The 23,893-nt window shown below is 36.3% G+C and overlaps 1 protein-coding gene across 6 annotated transcripts in view; it reads right to left on the bottom strand.

Moving 5' to 3' along the window:
• Positions 1–23,893, bottom strand: part of BIRC6 (baculoviral IAP repeat containing 6) — a 249,625-nt gene that overhangs the window by 200,206 nt on the left and 25,526 nt on the right. For 5 of the 6 annotated variants that reach the window (XR_008618874.1, XM_055089099.1, XM_055089101.1 and 2 more), the window contains exons 2-8: positions 20,904–21,085; positions 18,673–18,810; positions 12,160–12,353; positions 8,959–9,070; positions 6,853–6,935; positions 2,055–2,277; positions 1,813–1,973 (exon numbers count right to left, since the gene is read on the bottom strand). Coding sequence is in view for 5 of the 6 variants with exons in the window: in XM_055089099.1 (XP_054945074.1) it covers positions 1,813–1,973; positions 2,055–2,277; positions 6,853–6,935; positions 8,959–9,070; positions 12,160–12,353; positions 18,673–18,810; positions 20,904–21,085 (1,093 nt within the window). In the remaining variant the exon portion in view is untranslated. The remainder of the gene's footprint in view (positions 1–1,812; positions 1,974–2,054; positions 2,278–6,852; positions 6,936–8,958; positions 9,071–12,159; positions 12,354–18,672; positions 18,811–20,903; positions 21,086–23,893) is intronic. The other variant, XM_055089103.1, reaches the window with a different exon arrangement.

Raw genomic sequence — 23,893 nt, 5'->3', positions numbered from 1 at the left:
TTAATGTATTATTCTTCAAGCTAATGAAGCACAGCATATTTTAAAACAAAATATACTATATATACTATATCTCGTGCCACAGAGGCAGAGGTAGTCTGGCTCATTATATCCACTACCAATTCAACAGGAATCCTGCTACCTCTGGAGGAAAGGAAGGGGAGAGAAAGGGCTTGAAGCTCCACCTCTTCAGCTTCCTCCTACCACCCCGACACAGAGTAATCTTTGTATATGACTCATTTCACACTATCTTGGGAGAAAAGGGTCATTCTACCCTAGAAAGATTTTAAGTCTCTTAAAAAAGCAGGCAGAGCGATTTATACCTCAACCCTAGCACACGAGCTCAGATAATACCTGTCCGCAAGAAATACTGGACAAGTGTTTACCTAAAATGTACATTTTACCAAGGTGTGTATATGTGTGCGATCTTAAAACTACATCTTGATTCAATTTTTAATCCTCAAATTACAAAACTGAGTCAAAAGTTCTAGTTAAAGTCAGTGTTCAGGACATAACAGTTTCATTATCTTCTATGAATAATCTTCCACTAATTTCGAAGAAAATCAAAGAGGTCACACATGCTTACTTTTCAGTCTTACTGGCAAATATGGTCAAACTCAAGACAACAATGGGCCAACTGCTTTCCCATCAAGCTCTCACAGGGACTTAAAATAACTGAGAACACCATGAAGCTTTAATTCAGTCTGTTCCAGAACTCAGAACACATTCATTTACCTACTAATAATTTCCACATACTATTAGCAAAAGGGACTAGACACAGGTAAACTTCCCATTTTATATGTTGTGAATTCTCCATTAATTTAAATAATGAAATCATTTCCATTAGTAAAGTTCCATATTACTTCTCAATGAAAGTGCATGCCACCAAATAAATAGACTGTGAAATAAAATGATAAATCACTGTGGTGTAACACCAATCACACATTAGTAACACAAGAAGCCCTGCAAGTGAAATGATAGATCTCAGTATACCAGGACACCTGATCAGTTACACAGGCTCCATTTCACATGGCTACCGTCAGAATCTTAAAAAGTGGTAGCTGCTATTGCTTAAAACAAGCTGAGTGGCTTATGGACCCCTTCATTCTGCCTACCTTGGGAGTATCACAAATGTTGCTCTATAATCCTACCCAGTTCAGAGTTACAACTGCAGAGCTTCTTTGGAGACAAGTAGGTAAGATGGGATTTTAATTTGACTAACTTTCCCCCACACAGGTCAAATACAGCCACAGAAATCATGAATCTCTGGAAAAGCTGAATAGAATAGAATCCAGCACAACAATTCTACCAGAATCTTTCCTTAGCATTAATTATTGTACCTCAACTCACTGCTGACTACTGATACATTTATTGTTTTAAATAATTAGATCACCTTGCCTAGCCATGGGTTATTTCACTATTCATTACCACTTCTATATTTTAGCTGCTAATGAAAAAAGGGGAAATGAACCAAATGATTCAACTGCTCTTTGAAAAGATTTAGGAGAAGGCAAAATTACAAATCTAATCCAAGGATTTCATTTCATTATTTAGACTTTACTTTTCAATGGTGTGATTATTTCCAATTGGCATAGACTGAGATAGAAAATAAAGTATATTTTATAGACTATGTTGTTTGTGAATGACAATTTCTTTCAAGAATCAATTCTTTCAGATTTCTAACCAAACACTGAGTCTCTAATCTCTTGAGACTAACAATGTTTTCTGCCTCTTTAATTAGAATTAAGAGAATATACAATTTAGGAAAAGAAAACACTTAACTTCTATAAATATTATCAAAACAAATTTACATACCTATCTCCTTCCAATTTTGGTATATCTGAGCAACTAGAGGAGTCTTCTAGCCATGCCAAAGTTGGTCTCCTAGATTCAACTGCTGAGCTTGGTTCTCCCGAGAGAATAAGCTGTTGTACAATTGCTGGATCATATGCATTAATTTCAAACTTTAAGTGCACCTAAAAAAATAAATGAAAAGCTTAAATTTACAACGGATTTTTTCTCAATTACTAATATGTTTCTTCAAAATTAAAACATACCTTCATAAGTTTGGAAACATCCCATATACAGATCTTTCCTCGTTTCGTTGCAGCAGCTAAAAAGTGAGGGCAGCTCCCGGACCCAAAGCAAGATATTCTGTCAGTTCCATCCGTGCAAGGGAACTGCGCAGGACTCGTTGCAAGAGTGACTGACAATGGCACGTTCTGTGTGTGCTCACCTTTCACAAACGGGCAGTTTGGGGAATGTCTCTCGTGTTCAGACCTTTACACAAATTAAGGAACGGAAAGTTTACTGAACAACTAAGCTGTTAAGTCTGTACACTAAAAGAGAACTCCACGATACTTTTTCTTAAAAAAAAAAAAAACAATTAATTGAACTTAAAGTATTCTTTAATTAAAGACTTAAATAGAAAATTGTTTCATTTTACTGAGATCACTCTAACATGTTAACTACTCACTTTAACAGCAATTGTTCACTTTAACTGATTACAAATAAAGCCAGTCTCAGAAGAAACAGATAAATGATACAGTAAAATTTATATCATATTAATATACTGATAAAACTGTTTAATCTCTTTATATTTATTCACACTGGTTTCCCACAGCTTTAAATAAATAACTACTTTGTTTCAGTTTAAAATTTTCTATGTATTCTACAGCATGGTGACAAAAGATAACATTACCATATTGTATATTTAAAATTTGTGAAGAGGATATATCTTGAATTAAATATTCTTAACACACAAACACACACAAACTGGTAAGTATGAGAGGTGATGGATATGTTAATTAACTTGATTATGGTGATCGTTTCACAATGTGTATATATACTAAAACACCAGATTGTACACCTTAAATGTTTGTAATTTTTTTTTTTTTTTTTTTTGCGGTACACGGGCCTCTCACTGTTGTGGCCTCTCCCGTTGCGGAGCACAGGCTCCGGACGCGCAGGCTCAGCGGCCATGGCTCACAGGCCTAGCCGCTCCGCAGCATGTGGGATATTCCCGGACCGGGGCACGAACCCGTGGCCCTGCATCGGTAGGTGGACTCTCAACCACTGCACCACCAGGGAAGCCCGAATGTATGTATTTTTTACATGTCAAAGGTATCTCAATAAAGTTGTTTTTAAAATAAATAAATAAATAATCCATACGTAGATACAGACCCACCTAGCTATATAACAGTGGCCACAGCTGTAAACAGCATACAATAAAACTCTATAAATGCCATTTTTACTGCAAAAAACTTTTTTAGTAAAGACCTGAAAGCAGAAAGATCTCTAAGAGTATGGATAAAATGACATATATTAAAAACACAGAGATATACCTTTCACATTCACTATCAGACCATCAGAAAAATAGATTCAAAGAAACTTGGATAATGTCTATAGATTGTACATTATTTCCTTCACATAAATACTTACTGAGCAAAATGAAATGTTAGTTTACTAGAAAACCCTAACGTGTAATAAGAATAAAATACTAGGACCTCAGATCAAGACTGGTATACTGACTTAAAGAATTTTCTCAAATATTTAAAGAAAGATCAACTTAACACTTAAAAATTATCTGCCTAACTTTGTGACTACTTTATTTCTTTTTGGTTATTCTTTTTAAACTTTCACTAGCTGTAATTACAAGGCATTATTTGAAATGTGAGAATGCTGCCACCAAAAAAAAGAGGCTTTTTTTTTTTTTTTTTTTGCAGTACGCGGGTCTCTCACTGTTGTAGCCTCTCCCATTGCGGAGCACAGGCTCCGGACGCGCAGGCTCAGCGGCCATGGCTCACGGGCCCAGCCGCTCCGCGGCATGTGGGATTTTCCCGGACCGGGGCACGAACCCGTGTCCCCTGCATCGGCAGGCGCACTCTCAACCACTGCGCCACCAGAGAAGCCCCAAAAAGAGGCTTTTTAAAAAACCCATTTTTTATACTTGTAAAATATTCCATGCGGCACACATATTTCTTTTTACACTGCACCTACAACTTACCTATAACCATATATAAATCCTGGACAATTTACAATACACAATGTGTCTTACGTTAATGCTTTTACATGGCATCTGCAGGCACATGATATCTGAACTGGATTCCCTCACAGCCAAACTTTAGGGTATTTTTCCTCTTTCCATCTTTCTCTCTTAACCTGAGTTTTAACTTTTTAATTAAAATTTTATTTACGCGACATACGACTATCTGAAATACAGCAAAAGACCCACTTCGGTTATAATATCCAATCCCAGTAATCACCTATCCCACCTCCATGTAACCACTATTACGAATTTAATATACTTCTAAAATATTTTTATAAATTTATACACATACATGTACATTCAGAAAATATGGGTTTTTTCATTTTAAATAAACAATATTATTATATGAATCATTCTACAACATATTTTTTTGTTGTTGTTCTTTTTATAAATTTATTTATTTATTTTTTGGTTGCGTTGGGTTTTTGCTTCGGTGCGCGGGCTTTCTCCAGTTGTGGCGAGCGGGGGCTGCTCTTTGTTAAGGTGCACAGCTTCTCACTGCGGTGGCTTCTCTTGTTGCGGAGCACGGGCTCCAGGTGCGCGGGCTTCAGTAGTTGTGGCACGTGGACTCAGTAGTTGTGGCGCCCGGGCTTAACTGCTCCGTGGCATGTGGGATCTTCCCGGACCAGGGCTCGAACCCGTGCCCCTGCATTGGCAGGTGGATTCTTAACCACTTCGCCACCAGGGAAGTCCCTACAACAGCTTTCTTGATACAATAACATATCTAAAAGGTATTGGTGATTAATAGAGAGCTAACTGTTCACTCCTTTAACTGTTGGATCATAGTCAATTACATGAATATATTTTATTTAGCTAGTCCCCTCCTGAGAGGCATGTAAGATTTTCCAGTTTTTCACTACCATGACCATTTTGTGCCTCCTTGCATACAAAAGCAATTCTCTAGTGTAAATCAGAAGTGGAACTGCTAGATAATAAGGGGCCCATTTTATTTTATTTTTTAAAGTTCAATCTCCCTCCAAAGTGGCTCTATCAACTCCCACCATCAAAATATGAGTCCCATCTTCCCCTAAAAATGAAAAATCTTCATTCTTTTCCTCCTTTCAGATTCAGAAGGTACACAGGCTCAGTTCCCCAGCCCCCATCAATCCCATTCCCTCTATCCATTTGGAGCACTGGCCCTAGGCCCTCAGAGACTCTACCAACTGCTTAAGAGTTTGAGGAATCCTGAATCCTGGGGCAAAGAAAAGGTAGAACCCTTGATTTCCTGACTGTATCAAGAAAAGACGGGTTTTAAACAGCCCAAGTTGGAAATCTAAATCAACTTTCCCACAGAAAAATATTTATGAATAAAGATACATTCTATAATGTCATGGTATAATTTTTCAGATGTGGGTTAAATAACTTTTTGAGGATCAGCCTAAGAAACTACAATATACATGTTAAAATGGTTGCTATACATATAAAGATGGTTTCTAGGGGAAAAGATGAAATTGTAAACAGACCCTTAACCTAAACTGGAAATTGCTCATACTAAACTCTAAGTCAGCAGATGCAATTTCAATTTTTCATATTTTCAGTATTTCCCACTGCAACCTGGAATCCGCATGCACACTCTAATAGGCTTTAGCAAGTTCACATCAGCTGATTAACATTCAGAGATCACTAACTAATTATAGTACAAAATAAGTGGTATATCTTAAAACCAAATCCTGGCTCCATGACTCACTAGCCAAATGCTCTTCACCAAATTTTATTTTTTTTATTTTAAAATGGTATAATAATTCTTATCTCATAGAGTGACTATAAGGATTAAACTGGAGAATATTCTCAATTCCCTCCTATAAAATGGAGATGATAATAATACCTACCTCATAAAGCTAATGTGAGAATTAAATGAGTTAAAAATATATAAAATACATAGGATGGTACCTGGTAAACCATATTATACAAATATTTGCTATTATTACTATTTTATTTATTTATTTATAATTTATTTATTTATTTTTGGCTGCATTGGGTCTTCGTTGCTGCACGCAGGCTTTCTCTAGTTGCGGCGAGCGGGGGCTACTCTTCGCTGCAGTGCGCAGGCTTCTCATTGTGGTGGCTTCTCTTGTTGCAGAGCACGGGCTCTAGGCGCGCAGGCTTCAGTAGTTGTGGCATGTGGGCTCAGTAGTTGTGGCTCACGGGCTCCAGAGCACAGGCTCAGTAGTTGTGGAGCACGGGCTTCGTTGCTCCACGGCATATGGGATCTTCCTGGACCAGGGCTTGAACCCAAGTCCCCTGCATTGGCAGGCAGATTCTTAACCACTGCGCCACCAGGGAAGTCCCACTATTTCTATTAATAGGGCCTCAGATTAGTTATTTCTAAAAATGAGGTTCCAATACATGATCTCTATTGTTTAACCAAGTTCTAAACTTTCATGCACTAGAATTCAAAACCACCACAGACTCCCTAGAATTACTTCAAAATTAGAAATGTAAATCATAAAGGCCCTCCTCCGTGGATTCCCTATTGATGACCTGCCCTCAAAAGAACAAGGCTAAACTGCTAAATTTAATCATGCTTTTTAAACTTATTTTATCATAGTCTTCTAGTTTTCAGTCAGAGTCTAGTTCCATTCTTTGGCACTTCTCCCATGTACACATCTTGGAAAGTCACACATTAGAGATCTTGTATGCCAAGTGATGTGACAGAGCATAGACAGCATTACCTCATTCTCTTAGGACAGAGGCAAAAATACAGATGACAAAAGGCAAGAATATTAATATACAGATATCAGAAAAATAAAATTTAGAAGCACATTTATAGAACTTAGCCTATTACATTCAGAAATATCAAGACTCACCAAGGTTCATCAGTAGGTTCCCAACAGACGAGACATACACTACAAGTAAAACACATAGCTCTATCATCTCCAGATGAGGCAGGCTGCAAATTTATAAAGAAGACAGAAAAGGTTTATCAATATTAAAATTGCTTAATAAAAACTCTTCTAAATAAATTCATAATTTTAGGTAAAATTCCATATTGAGGAAAAGAAAATTAGCCTATACTATTAGGCCTCAACAATATACTTTAATCCCCAAATGTTTATAAATTTGCTGCCTTATTTGAAAAATTATGTTTCATCAGCAAATGACCACTAAATCAAATATGGAGACACACACATCCTCAGTCTCTGATCTAGCATCTTCTAATTCTATTACTAAAGTATTTTAAATATAGTTAAGTATATGAAAGGAAACAGTCTAACAGGTTTATTATTAAAAACTGAATTCTATACTACTACATAAGAAAGGGAAGTAAAAAGGAAAAGCAAACTAGTGAACGTAATTAAGGTAACATTCTTTAAGTAAGACACATATGACAAAATGACATTTATATATATATAAAATCTAAATCTAAACTGAAATATACCTCTAAAAACTAATATTAATATTTTTGAATACTTACTCTACTTAGCACTTACTATGTCTACAGGTGTAAATATATTATATTTTATAGAAGACTGAGAGTAATCAGCACCTAATACAGGTAGAAGATTCTAGAAAACCTATGATTTGACTTTGAAAAAATGGAATACAGGGACTTCCCTGGCGGTCCAGTGGTTAAGACTCCGTGCTTCCAATGCAGAGGGCATGGGTTCAATCCCTGGTCAGGGAACTAAGATCCCACAAGCCGCATGGCGCGGCCAAAAGGAAAAAAAAAAAAAAATGGAATACAATGAACAAGAGCTCAACAGAAAAAATATCAAGGTATCACCTAACAGACTGTTTTAGGAAATGACACCAAATAAGAAGGAAGAAGATAAATTATTAGGAAAAATAGTCCTTATTCAATCCTTAACTGAGGAAAGCATATTCAGTGATTTTAATATTAGCCAAATAAATCTATCTTTAACTGGAAATTTGACAAACTCTGAATAAAATCTTCAAATATATATGGTTTTCTGATTTAATCTTAGTTTAAGATACTTCAAGAACACTTCAGGATATTTAAGGAATAATCACTCTTAAGATTCTTTATGACAGTAACTTCAATGTATTCAAAGTTTAATTTAGTTCTAAAATTAAATATGCATGCTTTATGTAAACTGACATGTAATTATTAGATTTCTCAGCTTCTTTAGCAATGGCAAAACAGTGGTAAGCCAGTCTGCATTCTTCAGCTGAAGTTTCCTTTAACTGGTTTATTATGCCTATCTAAACTCATTTTTCTTAACTTTCTCTACTTTAGCTCCACGAAGCTTTCTATAATGTTCCATTCTCATGTCTTTTTGTCACACTCATCCTTACCTGTACACCCTCTTCTTTTCCTACATAAAACCATGACTATTTTCCCTGATTCTTTCTCTTTCTACATAATTTCTTAATCAATTCTTCAATACATAAGTATTCAAGTCACACTGTACTACCCACAATGCTGCTTCCATAGTTATCTAATATATGGGTAATTTTTAATCCCAATAAAATTAAAATTTCAAGAGTAACTGCAATGTATTGCTTTTATTGCATTACCCTAACATATACTACTCTGTTATGAATGCATAAGTCAAAACTGAAAATAAACACACACCCAGAGAGAACACTTCTCAAGACACAAATCTGGAGAAAACTGCCTGTTTGTTAACTGTATACATAAACATATTATATATATCATATTTATCATATATATAATCTGAAAGAAAATAGTTATAAAGCATTAACTCAGTTAGTGGTTACTTTTTTTTTTAAATGTTTTCCCCTTTCATACACAGTATGTGACATAGGAAACAGCCAGTCAGTATTAAGATCAAAGATATAAGAACAAAACTCACATTACGTACATACACACAAGCACAGAGCCTGGGTGCATAAAATAGTATAATGACTGAAAAAGTATTAAAATGTTGACAATTTTACTAAAGGCTACAAAGTCATATTGAAAAGAAATTTTTGACAGCCTTATTTACCTGATGATAAAATCCAGCTTGAGCCATGGGATCTGGCTGTGCCCATCTATAGCCTACATGAGGCCATGAGGTAAATGTCTCCCGTCTGTTAGCTTCACTATACATCAATGATCTAAAAGTAAACAAACTTTATGTAACCGAAGTTAGGCATAAAATTACAGTGACACTACTATCTACCACTGAAGAAAAAAGTTTACTGGATTATCAACACAAACTGGGAATGTCTAATTACCAATTCAAATTTGTATTTTAAATTAAAAATGATCAGTTTTAGGAACTTCCCTTGAACAGAGTAGGGAAAAAAGAAACGTGATAAGATAGCTACAACTGATAAACAATTCCCGGGGAGATTAAATTAACCAATGTTGCATAATTAGCAATCAGAGAGCAGAAAATCTGAAAATGTAGAGGCAGAGAACCCTACACTTTCATCATGTGACAAGTTTTGCAAAAATGGATAAAACCACAACCAAAGGAATGGTAGTTTTATCTCAACCATATTGAGAAAGTATATTCTAGTTTAATTTTTTTTTTTTAAGTAGAAAGCAATTTATATGTTCTTTCTCCAGAGAAATCCTTTTCCAGGAAACTTGTACTCTCCAGGGAATTATCAAAAAAAAGAAATCTTCACATATGTTTTCTTTAAAATACATTAGCTCACTAAGAGTGAACCTGTAACAATACTAGAGTATCTTTTTAAAGGAGACTACCAAAATTAGAAAAAGCCCAAACAGCTTCAAATAAGAAAGGACTGATAAGCAGAACTTCCTCTTCCTAACACAGAAGGGCAACTCATTTTTAAAAAGAGAGAGAAAGTGGTAAAGGTCATCACAAAGAGACCAGAAAAATACTTTTCTTTAAATTCTTCCCTTAAATTAGTACATGGTTTCCTATAATGTTGCTAGAGAGCTTTAGGTTTAACTCATAGTTGTGTTCTGATTTGAAAAAAAAGAAAATCAGGCACGTCGCTGGTGGTGCAGTGGTTAAGAATCTACCTGCCAATGCAGGGGACACAGGTTCAATCCCTGGTCCGGGAAGATCCCACATGTCATGTAGAAACTAAGCCCGTGCGCCACAACTATTGAGCCTGCACTCTAGAGCCCGCGATCCACAACTACTGAGCCTGTGCACCCCAACTACTGAAGCCCATGCACCCTAGAGCCCGTGCACAGCAACTACTGAGCCCATGCACCGCAACTCCTGAAGCCCGCGCACTCTAGGACCTATGTGCCACAACTACTGAGCCCGCGTGCTACAACTACTGAAGCCCACGCACCTAGAGCCTGTGCACTGCAAAAAGAGAAGCCACCACAATGAGAAGCCCATGCAACGAAGAGTAGTCCCCGCTCACTGCAACTAGAGAAAGCCCTCACGCAGCAACAAAGATCCAACACAGCCAAATATAAATAAAATTTTTAAAAAATAAAAAGTTAAAAAAAAATTGTTGAGTTAGAAAAGTTTTATCATCTACAGGCTATAGATGTCTTCAAAGATCTGTGTCAGTCTCAAAACAGAAAACCTGTCCATTTAGTTATATTACCAAACAAAACAGCAATAGCAACCAGTAGACCCTTACTCAAACCTCCAACAGAGTTCATCAAGGTTTTCATAAGGTTCCTAGATTCATATTTAATGAAATAAACACCACAGGCTATATCAAAATTAATACTTTGAGACATTTTAACACCTCCAGAAACACTGAAAATCCCATATAATGAATGCATTTTCTAAAATAAACCATTTATGACAACTTGCACTGAGTTCTTCAGATACTCTCCTACTGATTGCAAAGAAAATAGCTCTGAAATTATAATCTCAAGATAGGCATGGCTCTCAGATAAGAAACATTTATTCTAAATACATACTTTTCCTTTTTCTCCCCCTCTCCGGACATATTCCAAAGAACATTTTAATGATAGCCACAGCACATATCATCTGACAGTTATTAAAAATGAAAGTCTCCAAATTTGCCCAAAAGTTAGAGATAGCAATATTACTATGGAATACAAAAATTCTACCCAAATGTTAACAACCAAGAGAAGTTATTTACATAATAATAAAATCACTTAACAAAAAAAGGGCAATTGATTAAGCAGTTTCAGTTTACAAAAGGATAAACTAATAAATATCGCAAACTAATATAAGAGCTATACGGGAATTCCCTGGCTGCCCAGTGGTTGAGACTCCGTGCTTTTGCTGCCGGGGGCCCAGATTCAATCCCTAGTCAGAGAACTGGGATCCCACAAGCCGCACAGTGCAGCTGGTGGGGGGGGCGGGGGGGGGGGCGGCGGTGGAGAGCAATACTTAAGATAACAGAAATTAAAGTTTAACTCATTCAGTAATATTTTTGCTACATCAGCATGTACTCTTTATAAATGTACTTCAGAAAACAGCATAGGCAGTTACAATTCATATTAAATGAAAAAGTGAAAATGTAAAATGCTACATGGAAAGGGAACTGTGAACTTATCAAAACTGCTAAATTTAGTATCTCAGTAAAGCATTTCTAAATTTCAGTACTGATAAATTTTATTTCAAATAACAAATCATTTAAGTTTTTCAATGAATGCTTTACTGACTTTTTAGTTAGTTTTATACAAAGCAGAACACCAATAAATCTCTAGTGAAGAAAATAATGATTGAGGTATGTTTTTTTATAATACTCTGTTTAAATCCAGGGCAGGCAGCATAAAAATCTTAATTCAAAATTGCCCTAGAAAAACAAAAACAAAAAAACCACAAAATTGCCCTAACTGCTTTTTTAACTCTGTTCATTTTTTTAAGTAGGAAATAATATATGGCTCTTATATTCAGATTCTGGCAGAGTCTTTTAATTTACCAAAATTTATGGCAAAGGTCACAAAATTTCATCAAGGCAAAATAATTCATATATATTTAATAATTATAATATTTTTAAGTTGACTCAAATATTTACTAAGCAAGTACAAAGATGGAATTTTTAAAATATAGTTTCATAATCCCTTTAAATACTTTCCAGGCACCAAAAGAAATTGTTTAACAACAAGTCAAGGAGTAGTTTACTTCACTTCAGTATTTTATGAGAAATAAAAATCTGAGTGGTTTTCAAAAATATTTTGAAATTTTTAAAATCATAATCAAATTTTACAGTTATTCTTTGTTAATCAAAAAAACTTATCAATGCAATCTCACTGTCACATCTTTTTATAAGCAAGGTCATACCTGTCCACAGAACGACCTGGCCCCACCCCAAGTTCTGGACGTGCACTAGGTAAGAGGTAAGACAATCTGTCCATCACTGAGGACGCCACAGGTAAGGCAGCAATATTTTGATTTATTTTCTTAAGTTCATTCACAATGGCACTGGCAATGGACTTCAACACATGATGAGGAAGATGAAATGTAACTGTGGCCCACTGAAAGAAAACAGGAGTGTAAGCAAAGGAAAACGTACTCAATAGTTTTCACCAAAACCATGACTTATACATTATAAGATAAAGAACTATTTATAGTCTCAAGTGAGTTTACTCCATTAATTTATCATTTAAAGTAAGAACTTGCAATTACATAAAAAATGAAACTAACCATCCTGAAAAAGAAAGTTTAGAACCAAATGGTAGCACATCTTCTTATATATCTCATCCACAGTTAAGGATAACTAAAATCATCTGTAGTGAGAAGCTGCTGCATAGCACAAGGAGATCAGCTCAATGTTTTCTGACGACCTAGAGGGGTGGGATAGGGAGGGTGGGAGGGAAGCTCAAGTGGGAGGGGATATGGGGACATGTGTATACATACAGCTGATTCACATTGTTGTACAGCAGAAACTAACACAACATTGTAAAGCAATTATACTACAATAAAGATGTAAAAATAAATAAAAATTAAAATTTTAAATAAATAAAATCATCTGTCATTTTTCACATTCCTCCAGCACATACACAATGTTAAGCATAAACTAGGCACTTAAATATCTCCACTTAAAAATATATAGCTGTACAATTCATTGCTACTGGGTTATACGAAGATTTACTTCAGATGTTGTATTTTTTGTTGTCACCATAATCCAGCAAAGTATCTAAAGCATAGACCTTATTGTCACACAGACTTGGATTCTCAGCCCAGCTTCTCCATCAACCATGAGACCCTAGTCAAGCTAACTTCAATTTCCTACTTCTGTGAAATGGGAAAAAACAAATACCTATTCACATAATGTTTCTACAAGAATTCAAGTGAGGACTGGTACAGTGTCTAACAGAGTAAGCCTTCAATAAATGTTAACTACAATTATTTAATATTAAAATAATTACTTAAGAAGTTAGACTGCAAAAAATGCCAAGTATTAATCTCCAAGAGAAATAAGTCTATAAAGTAATTTCATCTTTATATCCTGTTCCTGCTTGCCTATGAATGGTTTCCATTCTGTCTAATACACTCTAGGCAGCCTACTAAATTACTACTTATCTATATTACTGGAAAAACTTGTGGCCAGAAACATGACTTCAATTACCTAAGAGACAGAGAGAGAGAAGCTCTTACTTTGTTTCTAGACCTAATCTGCTCATAGACCCAGAGTCTCTTGGTTGAAAGGGAGGCCAAATCCCCTTGAGAAAGGATCCTACAACAATGCCCCAAGTCTACACTGTAAATCATACTCCAAGCCTTCCCCAAAGGCACCTGTGGACATTCACTGTAGTCACTGTGCACTAGGGAATAGAAAATACTGTGATCTTTCAGGCATCACAAGATAGTAACACTGAACTGACCTAAAACATCACTGTGGTCCACTAGTGAAAGTGGGGACATGATGGTGAAGTGATTGACGGAATTTTGGCCCAAAGCTGTCTCAATGAGCTCTGTGGATCCCCAGACCTATCTTGTAGCTATTTCTCTACTTCCCAAATGTACAACAGGAAGAGAAATAGAATAGGCAACTAGAAAAATTCCTACACTGTTTCTCTGATCCTCTTGGAGGACTACTAAAGTAAGAAAGGCCAAGTGGAAGCCCCTAGAACTTTCATTTTTTCTACAAAGCTACTAAACAAAAGCAATGCCACATCCTGAGGAAATTTCTGAGATTAATGTCACTATACTAGACCTGAAAGATACAGGGGTAATCAAATTATCTCATCTCCATTTAACTGACCTATTTGGCCCATGCAAACGTAAATGGATCTTGAAGAATGACTGTGGACTATAAAATCAGGTGATGACTTCAACTGTAGCTGCTGTTCCAGTTGAGATATTTTTACTGAAGCAAATCAACAAATCCCTTGATATTTTGTAGGCAGCTACAATTCTGTCAAATACGTTTTTGTCTATACTAATTTTTAGGGCCATCCAAAAGTAGACTGCTTCTATCTGGCAGAAACAATAAATCTGCACAGTCTTACCCTAGGACTCATGCTCTTTACCATAATCTAGTCTGTAGAGATCCTGATCAGCCTAACATCCGGCAGATCACCACCGTGGTCTACTACATTAGTAACATCATACTAACTGGTCCAGATGAGGAGGAGGTAGCAAGGAACTTAAATGCCTTAGTAAGACACATGCTAGCCAGAGAGAATCAATAATCCCCAGAAAAACTCAGGGTCCTACAATCTCTTTGAAGTTTCTAAAAGTCCAGTAGTCTGGGCATGTCAGGATATTTCCTCCAAGGTGAAAGATAAGTTACTATAACTTGTAAAGGCAAACAATGAAAAGAGGCACAATGCTCGGCGGGCCTAAGTGGATTTTGGACCCCAGTGTTCAGCATATTTGAGTATGCTGCTCTAACTCAATTATCAAATAATATATAAGGCACAAGAAGCTCTGTAGCATGTCCAGGCTGAATTGCAAGATGCTCTACCACTTGTACCTTGTGAGCATATGAGCATATTCAATGACACTAGAAGTGTCTGCCGCAAGTAAAGATCCTATCAGGAGTCTCTGGGACAATCACATAGCAGAATGCTAGGGCAAAGCCATGCCCACTCCTGTAAATAACTCTTCTCCTTTTGAGAAACAGCTCCTGGCTTCTTAGTAGTCTCTGATAGAAATACCTACCCCTGAGACAAATGTCTATGCAATCAGAGTTGTTCACCACAAACTAGGTGTTATCTGACACACCAAACCATAATACTGGGTATGAGAGCTAGCCTTCATTAAGTGGTTTATAAGAAATCAGTCTTGAGAAATCCAAAAGGCAATTCAATTTTGAACCAGTTGAATAATCGAGTAGCTCAGATTTCCACAATACCTACTCTTTATGACTCCTTTCTCATTCCACATTGATGGCTTCAGAGGGAACTCCTTATGATGAGATAATTGAGGAAGAAAACCTTTAGCTGTGACATACAGATGGTTCTACACATTATGTTGGTACCATCCCAAAGTGGATGGCTGCAGCATCACAGTCCCAATCAGGACAGTGGTGAAGGTGAAATCTTCTCAGTGGTCAGAACTTCAACCAGTTCATTTGGCTGTTCTCTTTGTCTGGACTGAGAGTTGGCCAGAAGTAAAGGTCCTCAATGATTAATGGACAGTAGCTAATGTTTTGGCTAGATGTGCAGGAATTTGGAAGGATCAGGATTGGAAGATTGTTAACAAAGAAGTCATCTGTTAAGTTCTTTGGACAGACCTCTCAAAATAAACACAGTGTGAAAATATTTGTGAAATACGTGAATGCTCATCAAAAGGCATCCACTCTGGAGGAAATGGGAGAATTATACACACTATACGAATGTCACTCACCCTCTGGCCATAGCCACTCCAGTGCTTGCTCAATGGACCGGTATGCAAAATGCCATGGCAACAGAGACAGAGGGTATGTACAGGCCCAACATTAACTTCCTCTCACCAGGACTGAGCAGGCTAACGGCAGGTTAACCTGCCAATGGCAAATACCAAAGCTGAGGCACCAATATGACACCATTTTCCAGGAGAAACAGACAACTATCTGATTGCAGGTTGATTATATTGGATTCCTTCAGTCACAGACTGGGTAGCAATTTGTCTTCACTGTAATAGACACGTATTCTGGATGTGCATTTATATGTTCTGCCCACAATGCTCTGCCATAATATTAAACCACTACTGTGGACTAATAGAATGGCTTATGTACCAACCAAGTATTCCATACAACTTTGCTTTTTGCTTCTGACCAAGAAAGCACTTCAAATGAAAAAAAAAAAGCAGCAATGGGCTCTTGCCCATGAAATTGACTGGTCTTACCAGGGTATCATACAGAAGGAGCTGACCTGACAAAAAGGCATGATGCCTTACCAAAGACTCATCTTCAGTACTAATTGAGAGAGACATCTGAAAGTCTGGAGTTCTACCTTACAGGATTATGTACATGCTTTCAATCAGCAAAAAACACATGACACAGTTTCTCCTAGCAGGGTTGCTATTATACGTAATAATCCATTCACAGACTTTTTTTTTTAAGCTTTAGGCTCTAGAGGTCTTGCGTCAAGGAAGGAATGTTCCACCAAGGGTACAATGGTTCCATTGAATTAGGTGTTGATACTGCTACCCAGCAATTTTGGGTTTCTCTTGTCACTGAATCATCAGGCAAAGAAGGTGGTTATTCTACTGGTTGGTATGATGAAAACTGACAAACAAAGGGAAATTGGATTGACGCTAAATAGCAGGAGCAAGGAGAACTTAATTACAATACAGTAGATTCTCTAGGGTGCCTCTAAGCTCTTCCACATCTAATAGTAACAGTGAAAGGACAATTACAACTTAACACAGCACCACAGAAGATTTGGATCCTGCAAGAGTGAAGCCTTGAGTCACCTGACCATGTAAAGACACCTGACCAGTTGAGGTGCTGGCTGAGGACAAAGGGAATACGGAATAGATAGGAGAAGAAAGAGGCTGTAAATATCAAATATATCCTCTTGATATTACAGACCACTATAGAACTGAGGGATACAGCAACTATATATATTTTCTTCCCTTATTACATAAATGATAGATGGATATATATTTAGATAGATACAGACACAGAGAGATACATTATTTTATGTAAGAATTTTTGGTTGTACTTAATTTAGTCTTTAGGTAGCACGGTTCTGTTACCTAAACGCTTGAAACTATAAATTTTAGGAGTAGTTAATATCACCTAGGGATGGATAAAATATCTGTCGGAACTTTGTGTCTGTTCTGGGGACGGGGAGAGAATATCTTCATTTGTAAAAAGGAACAGTATGTCTTGTTAAGTAAAAACATAATATTTTTGTTGTATGGAAGTTCAAACACATATAGATGGTATGTATGGAGATGCTGAGTAGCCAAAGGAGTGGCATGTGCCAGTTATTAAACTACTGTCTCTCGAGTCCAAACCTACCCTTTTCTTCCTTCTCCATCATGTTTGGGCTGGGATTATGTAAACTATTATTTCTTCTTTGCCAACCAGTTTCCTGGCTGTTAAGTTCTGACGAAAGGAACACGGGATGGAAATTGGAAAGCATGATGAGGGGAGAAAGACTTGCTCCTTGCTATTACTTGTCATTACTATCAATACTGTTTTAGCCAAGGACCTGATGGCAGCAGTTGATTCTTCTGGTCTTTAGAGGGTTTTTGTTTTGTTTTCTTAGCATTCCCAGGACCAGTTTCACAGAGCTCCCTCAGAGACACTAACATTAGCCTAGTAGCATCTCTCTTCAGAAATCTGAGGCTCAGTTCATCAAGTTCCAATCTCCAAGCTCCTGAGGTACCTACTGGATAACAGCTCCTCCTCAGAAGTCAGAGTCCCAGACCCATGGGGCCTATTCTCTAAGTTTTTAAGTATCTAGGTTCCAAAAATCCTAACCTCTTGTTCCTTCAGACTGAGGTGAGTGCTGATTCCCATAGTTACCATCTGTGAATTACCTCAGTGTTTCCTTTTCACTTTTTCAGTTCTCATACACATATTACATCAATTCCTTACAATAAATTCTCTCTGTTGAAATACACAGTATGATTTCTGTTTTACTAAATAAAAATGTCCCATCAATGGAATAAGGGTTCATAAAATCATGGTAAATCTATAAAAATAAATTTCAATGTAAATAATAGGAAGAATACTGATGATCTATGAGGACTGATATGAAAAGATAGTCAAGATACATCCTTCAATGAAAAAACGCATGGTATATGCTATAATCTGAATGTTTGTGTCCCCAAAATTCATCTGTTGAAATTCTAACCCCCAAAGGGGAGGGTTATTAGTAAGCAGGGCCTTTGGGAGGTACTTAAGTAATGAGGGTGGAGTCCTCTTTATAAAAGAGGTTCCAGAGAGATCCCTTGCCTTTTCCACCATGTAAGGACACAGTGAGAAGGTACCAGCTATGACCCAGGAAGAAGGGCTTCACCAGAAGAAATATCACTCAGTCGGTGGTATTCCGTTATAGCAGCCCAAACAGACTAAGACAGTACATCACAATATTTTAGTATAATTTCAACTGTACTCGAGAAAAAAAGATATTTATAGATGCAAAAGTTATTTTTAGGAAAATAGCTTTTACTTTCTACCTTTTATACCTTCAATATAAAAATTGTATATGTACTCCATTTACAACTTAGAAAAGATGTTAAAAGAAAAACACAGAAAAATTAATGAAATATATCCAAGGATTTAATTCAAAGCACCATCTCCCACAGACATCCTTAGTCATCAGCGTGGGGAGGACGGAGAAAGGCAAAAGTATAGAGGTGTTCATTCTATTATAACCCCAAACAAGGTAATTTTTAAAAATTTCTTACCTTAGCAACTTTGTGGTTTGCTGCAGTCTCATGAGATGTATTTTTCAAACCATCTTTGAGCTGTGTGATGAACAAATCATAACCCTCCGTACTAGAAATATCTACCTTTTCTAAACATGCAGATAAGAGCTGTTGTGCCTAAATAAAAAAGATGATCACAAAAAATTAACCACAACCAAAAATGTTAAATTCAGATTCTTATACAAATATTTTAATTCTGATAGGTACTATACTAAAGCTTCCTACTTTTACGTTTTTTAAACAAACTTAGTTAAATCAAATAATGACTGGAAGGGCTGTTACAAAATTAAATGAGATAAAGCAACATATTCAGTGTAGTACCACATAGTAAAGTTTTAGTACATAGACGCTTTTATAAGCCAAAGCAAGATAGAAGAAACTGGCTAAGCTGAAACCATGAACAAAAGTAAAAGAGATATAAATGTAAAGTCCTCCAATGAACTTTAAATACTCAAACTATGCAAAACCATAAGAGGGGTCACTCACTAAGTCAGCAGGTAATTTAAAAAAAGCCCTTTGCATTGTTACCCACATATTCAATATGAACTACGTTAACAGAAATATTTGGGCAATATATGGAAAAGAAAACATCCACACTAATCCAACCAAACCCAGGACCCCATTCTTTAGGCAAGACAGTAACAAACTAGTGTGATGCAGGAAAGGATGCCTGGGATGGTGGAAAGACTATAAACAATATTACGTGAACAAGAGAGCTGTAATTATTTATGCAGAAAGAAAGAAAACCAGCAACAGATATTATGAGCTGGAAAGGTGGAGGAGGTGGCAGAAGCTGGCTAAATATCTAGCATTTAGGTCAGAGTAGTAGGAAAAATATTGACTTGACGGTCCATTTCATATAAATGTTCAACTATTTTACTGTAATTCTGTAGTTCCTTTTAAAACCCAACAGTTTGATACCATCTTTCATTGTAGGCTACGATGTATATCCTTTATTAAGATATCACCTGGTCTAAGTTCCTTAAAGTAGGAGAGGAAAAAATGTTCAGTACAAGTAGAACTAATTAATTCTCTGTCCAAAGATTTTAGACATGCCCCCAGATCCAGATATTCTGATGACAAAAAGATGGCTACTCTGTTTTCAGAACTCAAACCTTTAGCAACATGCTTTCAATATTAACATATACTAGATGACTGTGATATGACACTACATATGAAATCTAAGTAGATATACGTTGGTACTTTTTTTTTTTTTTTTTTACAAAAAGCCTTCCAAAGAGGGAATAAAACATTTAAACTGCACTTAAAATTCACACATTAACACTTTTCACGTCCTAAAAATGGGAAATATGCTATACTGATTTTTATCAATTAATCATATCAGTCTGCCAAATGCAAAACAATTAATAATCAACAACTTGGGATGAAGACAGACATAATATCTCACTTTATTAGCGTGTACAGCATTATAATCTTTTATGTTCTGAGATGATTTAAAATCTGATAAATCTGAAAAATGTACTTTCAAATTACATGATATGAACATCAACTCACACAAAAGGATTTAAGTTAGGATAGACTTACAAATTAAGTAATGAATATGTAACACAGAAAAATACATATAGCTGAAATTTTAAACTGGAATTGTTAAGAAACATGATACATAGCAAAGATTACTGGTTGTCCATTACTATTTATTCCTTCTTTTTTAATATTAAAGAAAAAAGAACCACCTCAGCTTAATGTGGCCATGTGACTAAATTCTGGCCAATGGAGTAAATATGAAAGGGGCATATGTGAAAGAGTTTGTAAAAGAGAACAAGAAAAATGAAGGAGGGGAAGAGAGGCAAGGAGAGGATGAGGGAGATAGGTGAAAGGAAAAGGAGAGAAAGAGGGTGGGTAATACCAGTGTGCTCCCCTGGCCTTTTGCCCACCTTTTCCTTAAAACTGGGAAGTAATGAGACTTGAAGCAGCTGTCTTGGACTCAGGAAATGGAAGCTAAGTGCTGAGGTAAACAAAGCTGTCCCTATAACTCAGCCCAGTACTACTACTGGAAAGAAACTGTCTTGTTTAAGCCATTGTATTTTGGGGTCTCTGTTACAGTGGTATAACCTGTACAGTTCATACTTCTTTGTTTTTATAGGGATACATATATAATATCCTCAAAGGACAACCTAATTTCATTTAACAGCTAGTAAGTCTGAAACTACATTAAGTAGAAAAGCATATTGATACTTATTTCAACTTACCTCTGTGACAGGTAATTCAAGCTGAACCACATCATCCTGCTTTGAAACTGGAGTTTGCAGAGCAGTGTCTAACAACAAGATTCCATTAAGGTCCTTTCTACACCCTACTGCATACTCATCCACAAAAATAACTTTATCCACAGCAGAAATATACTGACATTTCACTTGTCCACCTGGTTTAGCTGTTAAAAGAACAAAAATTCAACACTTAAGATTTTAAGACCAATAGTTCATTTAAAATAAATGTTTACATGGCAACTAAATATAATAATCTTTGACTAAAAAAAATGCTCTAAAGGACATTAGAACTGATAAATTGGAATATGTACTGTAGCTTAAAGTAACAGTATGAAATTATCAGAACTTGAAAACTATATTGCTGTTATAAGAGAATATCTTTATTCTTAGAAATACATATGGAAATAGTAAAGGGTAAAGGATCATGATATACGCAACCTATTCACAAGAGAGCAAAAGTAATATGTATGTACGTGTGAGGGAATGATAAGCAAATGTGGTAAAATATTTAAAATTAAAATTAGTGGAACTGGGGGTTTCCCTGGTGTCACAGTGGTTAAGAATCCGTCTGCCACTTCAGGGGACACGGGTTCGAGCCCTGGTCGGGGAAGATCCCACATGCTGCGAAGCAACTAAGCCCATGCACTGAGCCTGCACTCTAGAGCCCGCGAGCCACAAATACTGAAGCCCGTGTGCCTATAGCCTGTTCTCGGCAACAAGAGAAGCCCCCGCAATGAGAAACCCGTGCACCGCAATGAAGAGTAACCCCCACTCGCCACAACTAGAGAAAGCCGGCACGCAGCAACAAAGACCCAACGTGGACAAAAATAAATTTTAAAAAATAAAATATATAAATTTTTAAAAATTAGTGGAACTGGGTAAAGGTTGTAGAGAAGTTCTTTGCACTACACTACTTCAAAATAAAGTGTTTGCAAAAAATTTTTAAATATTCAATACTGTACAACATTGTAAATCAACTATGCTTCAGTTAAAATAAATAAATACTCAATATTTTCTTTACATCTTTTTTTCTTTTTTCCAAAAGTCATTAAGCATAAAGTCAATGTGGACAGTTTCTAGGTAACTACCTCAAAAGTTCTTTAGGGCTTTTATATCTGAGATAAAATTATGGAAAATCATTATAACCTAAGCTAAGAGAACTAGTAAAGTCTCTAGTTCAACTACCACTGAAAAAACAGTCAACTATCACTGACAATCAATGTCCCCTGAAGTTTCTGCTAAATCAATATCAGAAGAGTATTTTAACAGAAATAAAATTTCTCAGAATAAATTAGAGTAGAAATTCAAGAAGTATTACAAAAGACAGTAAAACATAGACGGTTTAAATACCCAAAAATATTGGAAAAGATAACATCAATTTCTACATTTTAATTTATATGAGATTTATAAGGAGACTAATGTTAAGTATTCTGCCATGAATACAGAGTCTCTGTAAAAAAGACTTGAAAGAATGATCAAAGAAAATCTATACATTTCTAAACACCCAAATTAGTCCCTTTCCAAGTGATTACATACATGAAATACTGTACTATTACACATCTCCTTTTACGAAATGTCCTAAAATATGCTCACCACGCCAGCACACTGGTCCCCACGTGCTTTCTTTCAGACTCCCTGGTAAATGAGGTCTGGTTGCATGTTTTCAAAGCCGATTTTTGCTTTGAAATGATGCATTTAAGAGAACTATCGGTAGGGAACATTTTGGGTAGTTTGGATACCATGAGTCAGCAGAAATTTGAGGTCCCAGGATTATTGTCTTTTGTGTAAAAAAAAAAAAAAAAAAAAAGAATGATCAACAGTGAAATTTTATTGCACTAATGAAGAAACTTCTCTGGGAGCAAGCAATCCTGCCGCCAGTATACCTTATTCTAAACCCCCACCACGACGCTACAGAACATTCCTGATAGTAGTACGATTATTGCCTAGTGATACAAAAACGGAAAAGAAAAGATAAATCAGGGTCCTACTCATCAATCTATAGGACAACTATAAAACATGTTATAATCAATGAATATTAGGGTTGGCTTTCTTTTTTTTTTTTTCGGTATGCGGGCCTCTCACTGTTGTGGCCTCTCCCGTTGCAGAGCACAGGCTCCGGACGCGCAGGCTCAGCGGCCATGGCTCACGGGCCCAGCCGCTCCGCGGCATGTGGGATCTTCCCAGACCGGGGCACGAACCCGTGTCCCCTGCATCGGCAGGCGGATCTCAACCACTGCGCCACCAGGGAAGCCCGACTTTCTTAATCCCAGATTATTACAGCTCTCTCAAGCTCCTGGAGACATTACATAACTGATTAGGAACTAATTCATTATCTACATAAAACCAAGAAAAATTCATGGAATTTCTATAGTTTATTCCCAGATCTTTTGGTTTGAAATATATGTTAGCATATAGGAAAATAATCTCTGTAATACAATAAAACAGGAATATTTACCTAGCACTTCTGATCTCTAGGTAAAATCACAAGAAATCATACACACTATAGGAACTGAGAGTAAAATTATGTAAGAACTTGTAAAGATAGTTTCAAAACTCATTAACTATAATTTTTAAAAATAGACTATTCTTTTTTACAGCAGTTTTAGGTTCACAGCAAAATTGAGCAGAAGGCAGAGATTCCCCATATGTGCCCTGCCCCCTCCCCCCACATAACTAAAAAAATTTTTAAAAACAAAACTACAAATTCTGTTTCATTGTTTTAGGGATAGGTAATTAGGTAAGGAACTGTAAAAACCATTATTTTGTGAAAACTTTCCCAGGGAGGTATAAAATGTGAGAATCTACACAAAGGTTTTCAACTGGGTTTCCATGCAACCCTAGAATTCCATATAATGTCACTAGAAATTCCTCAATAGATCATGACAAAAAAATCCAACATTTTTTTTTGGAATTTCTTATACTATACAATATTAGCACTCAAAGTAATGCACAGTGACCAAGCAGCCTTATTG

This window comes from Physeter macrocephalus, chromosome 12 (assembly GCF_002837175.3).
Source record: "Physeter macrocephalus isolate SW-GA chromosome 12, ASM283717v5, whole genome shotgun sequence".
Lineage (NCBI taxonomy): Eukaryota > Metazoa > Chordata > Mammalia > Artiodactyla > Physeteridae > Physeter > Physeter macrocephalus.
Note: the sequence above shows the minus strand (reverse complement) of the source record. Positions and strands in the feature narration are given on the sequence as shown.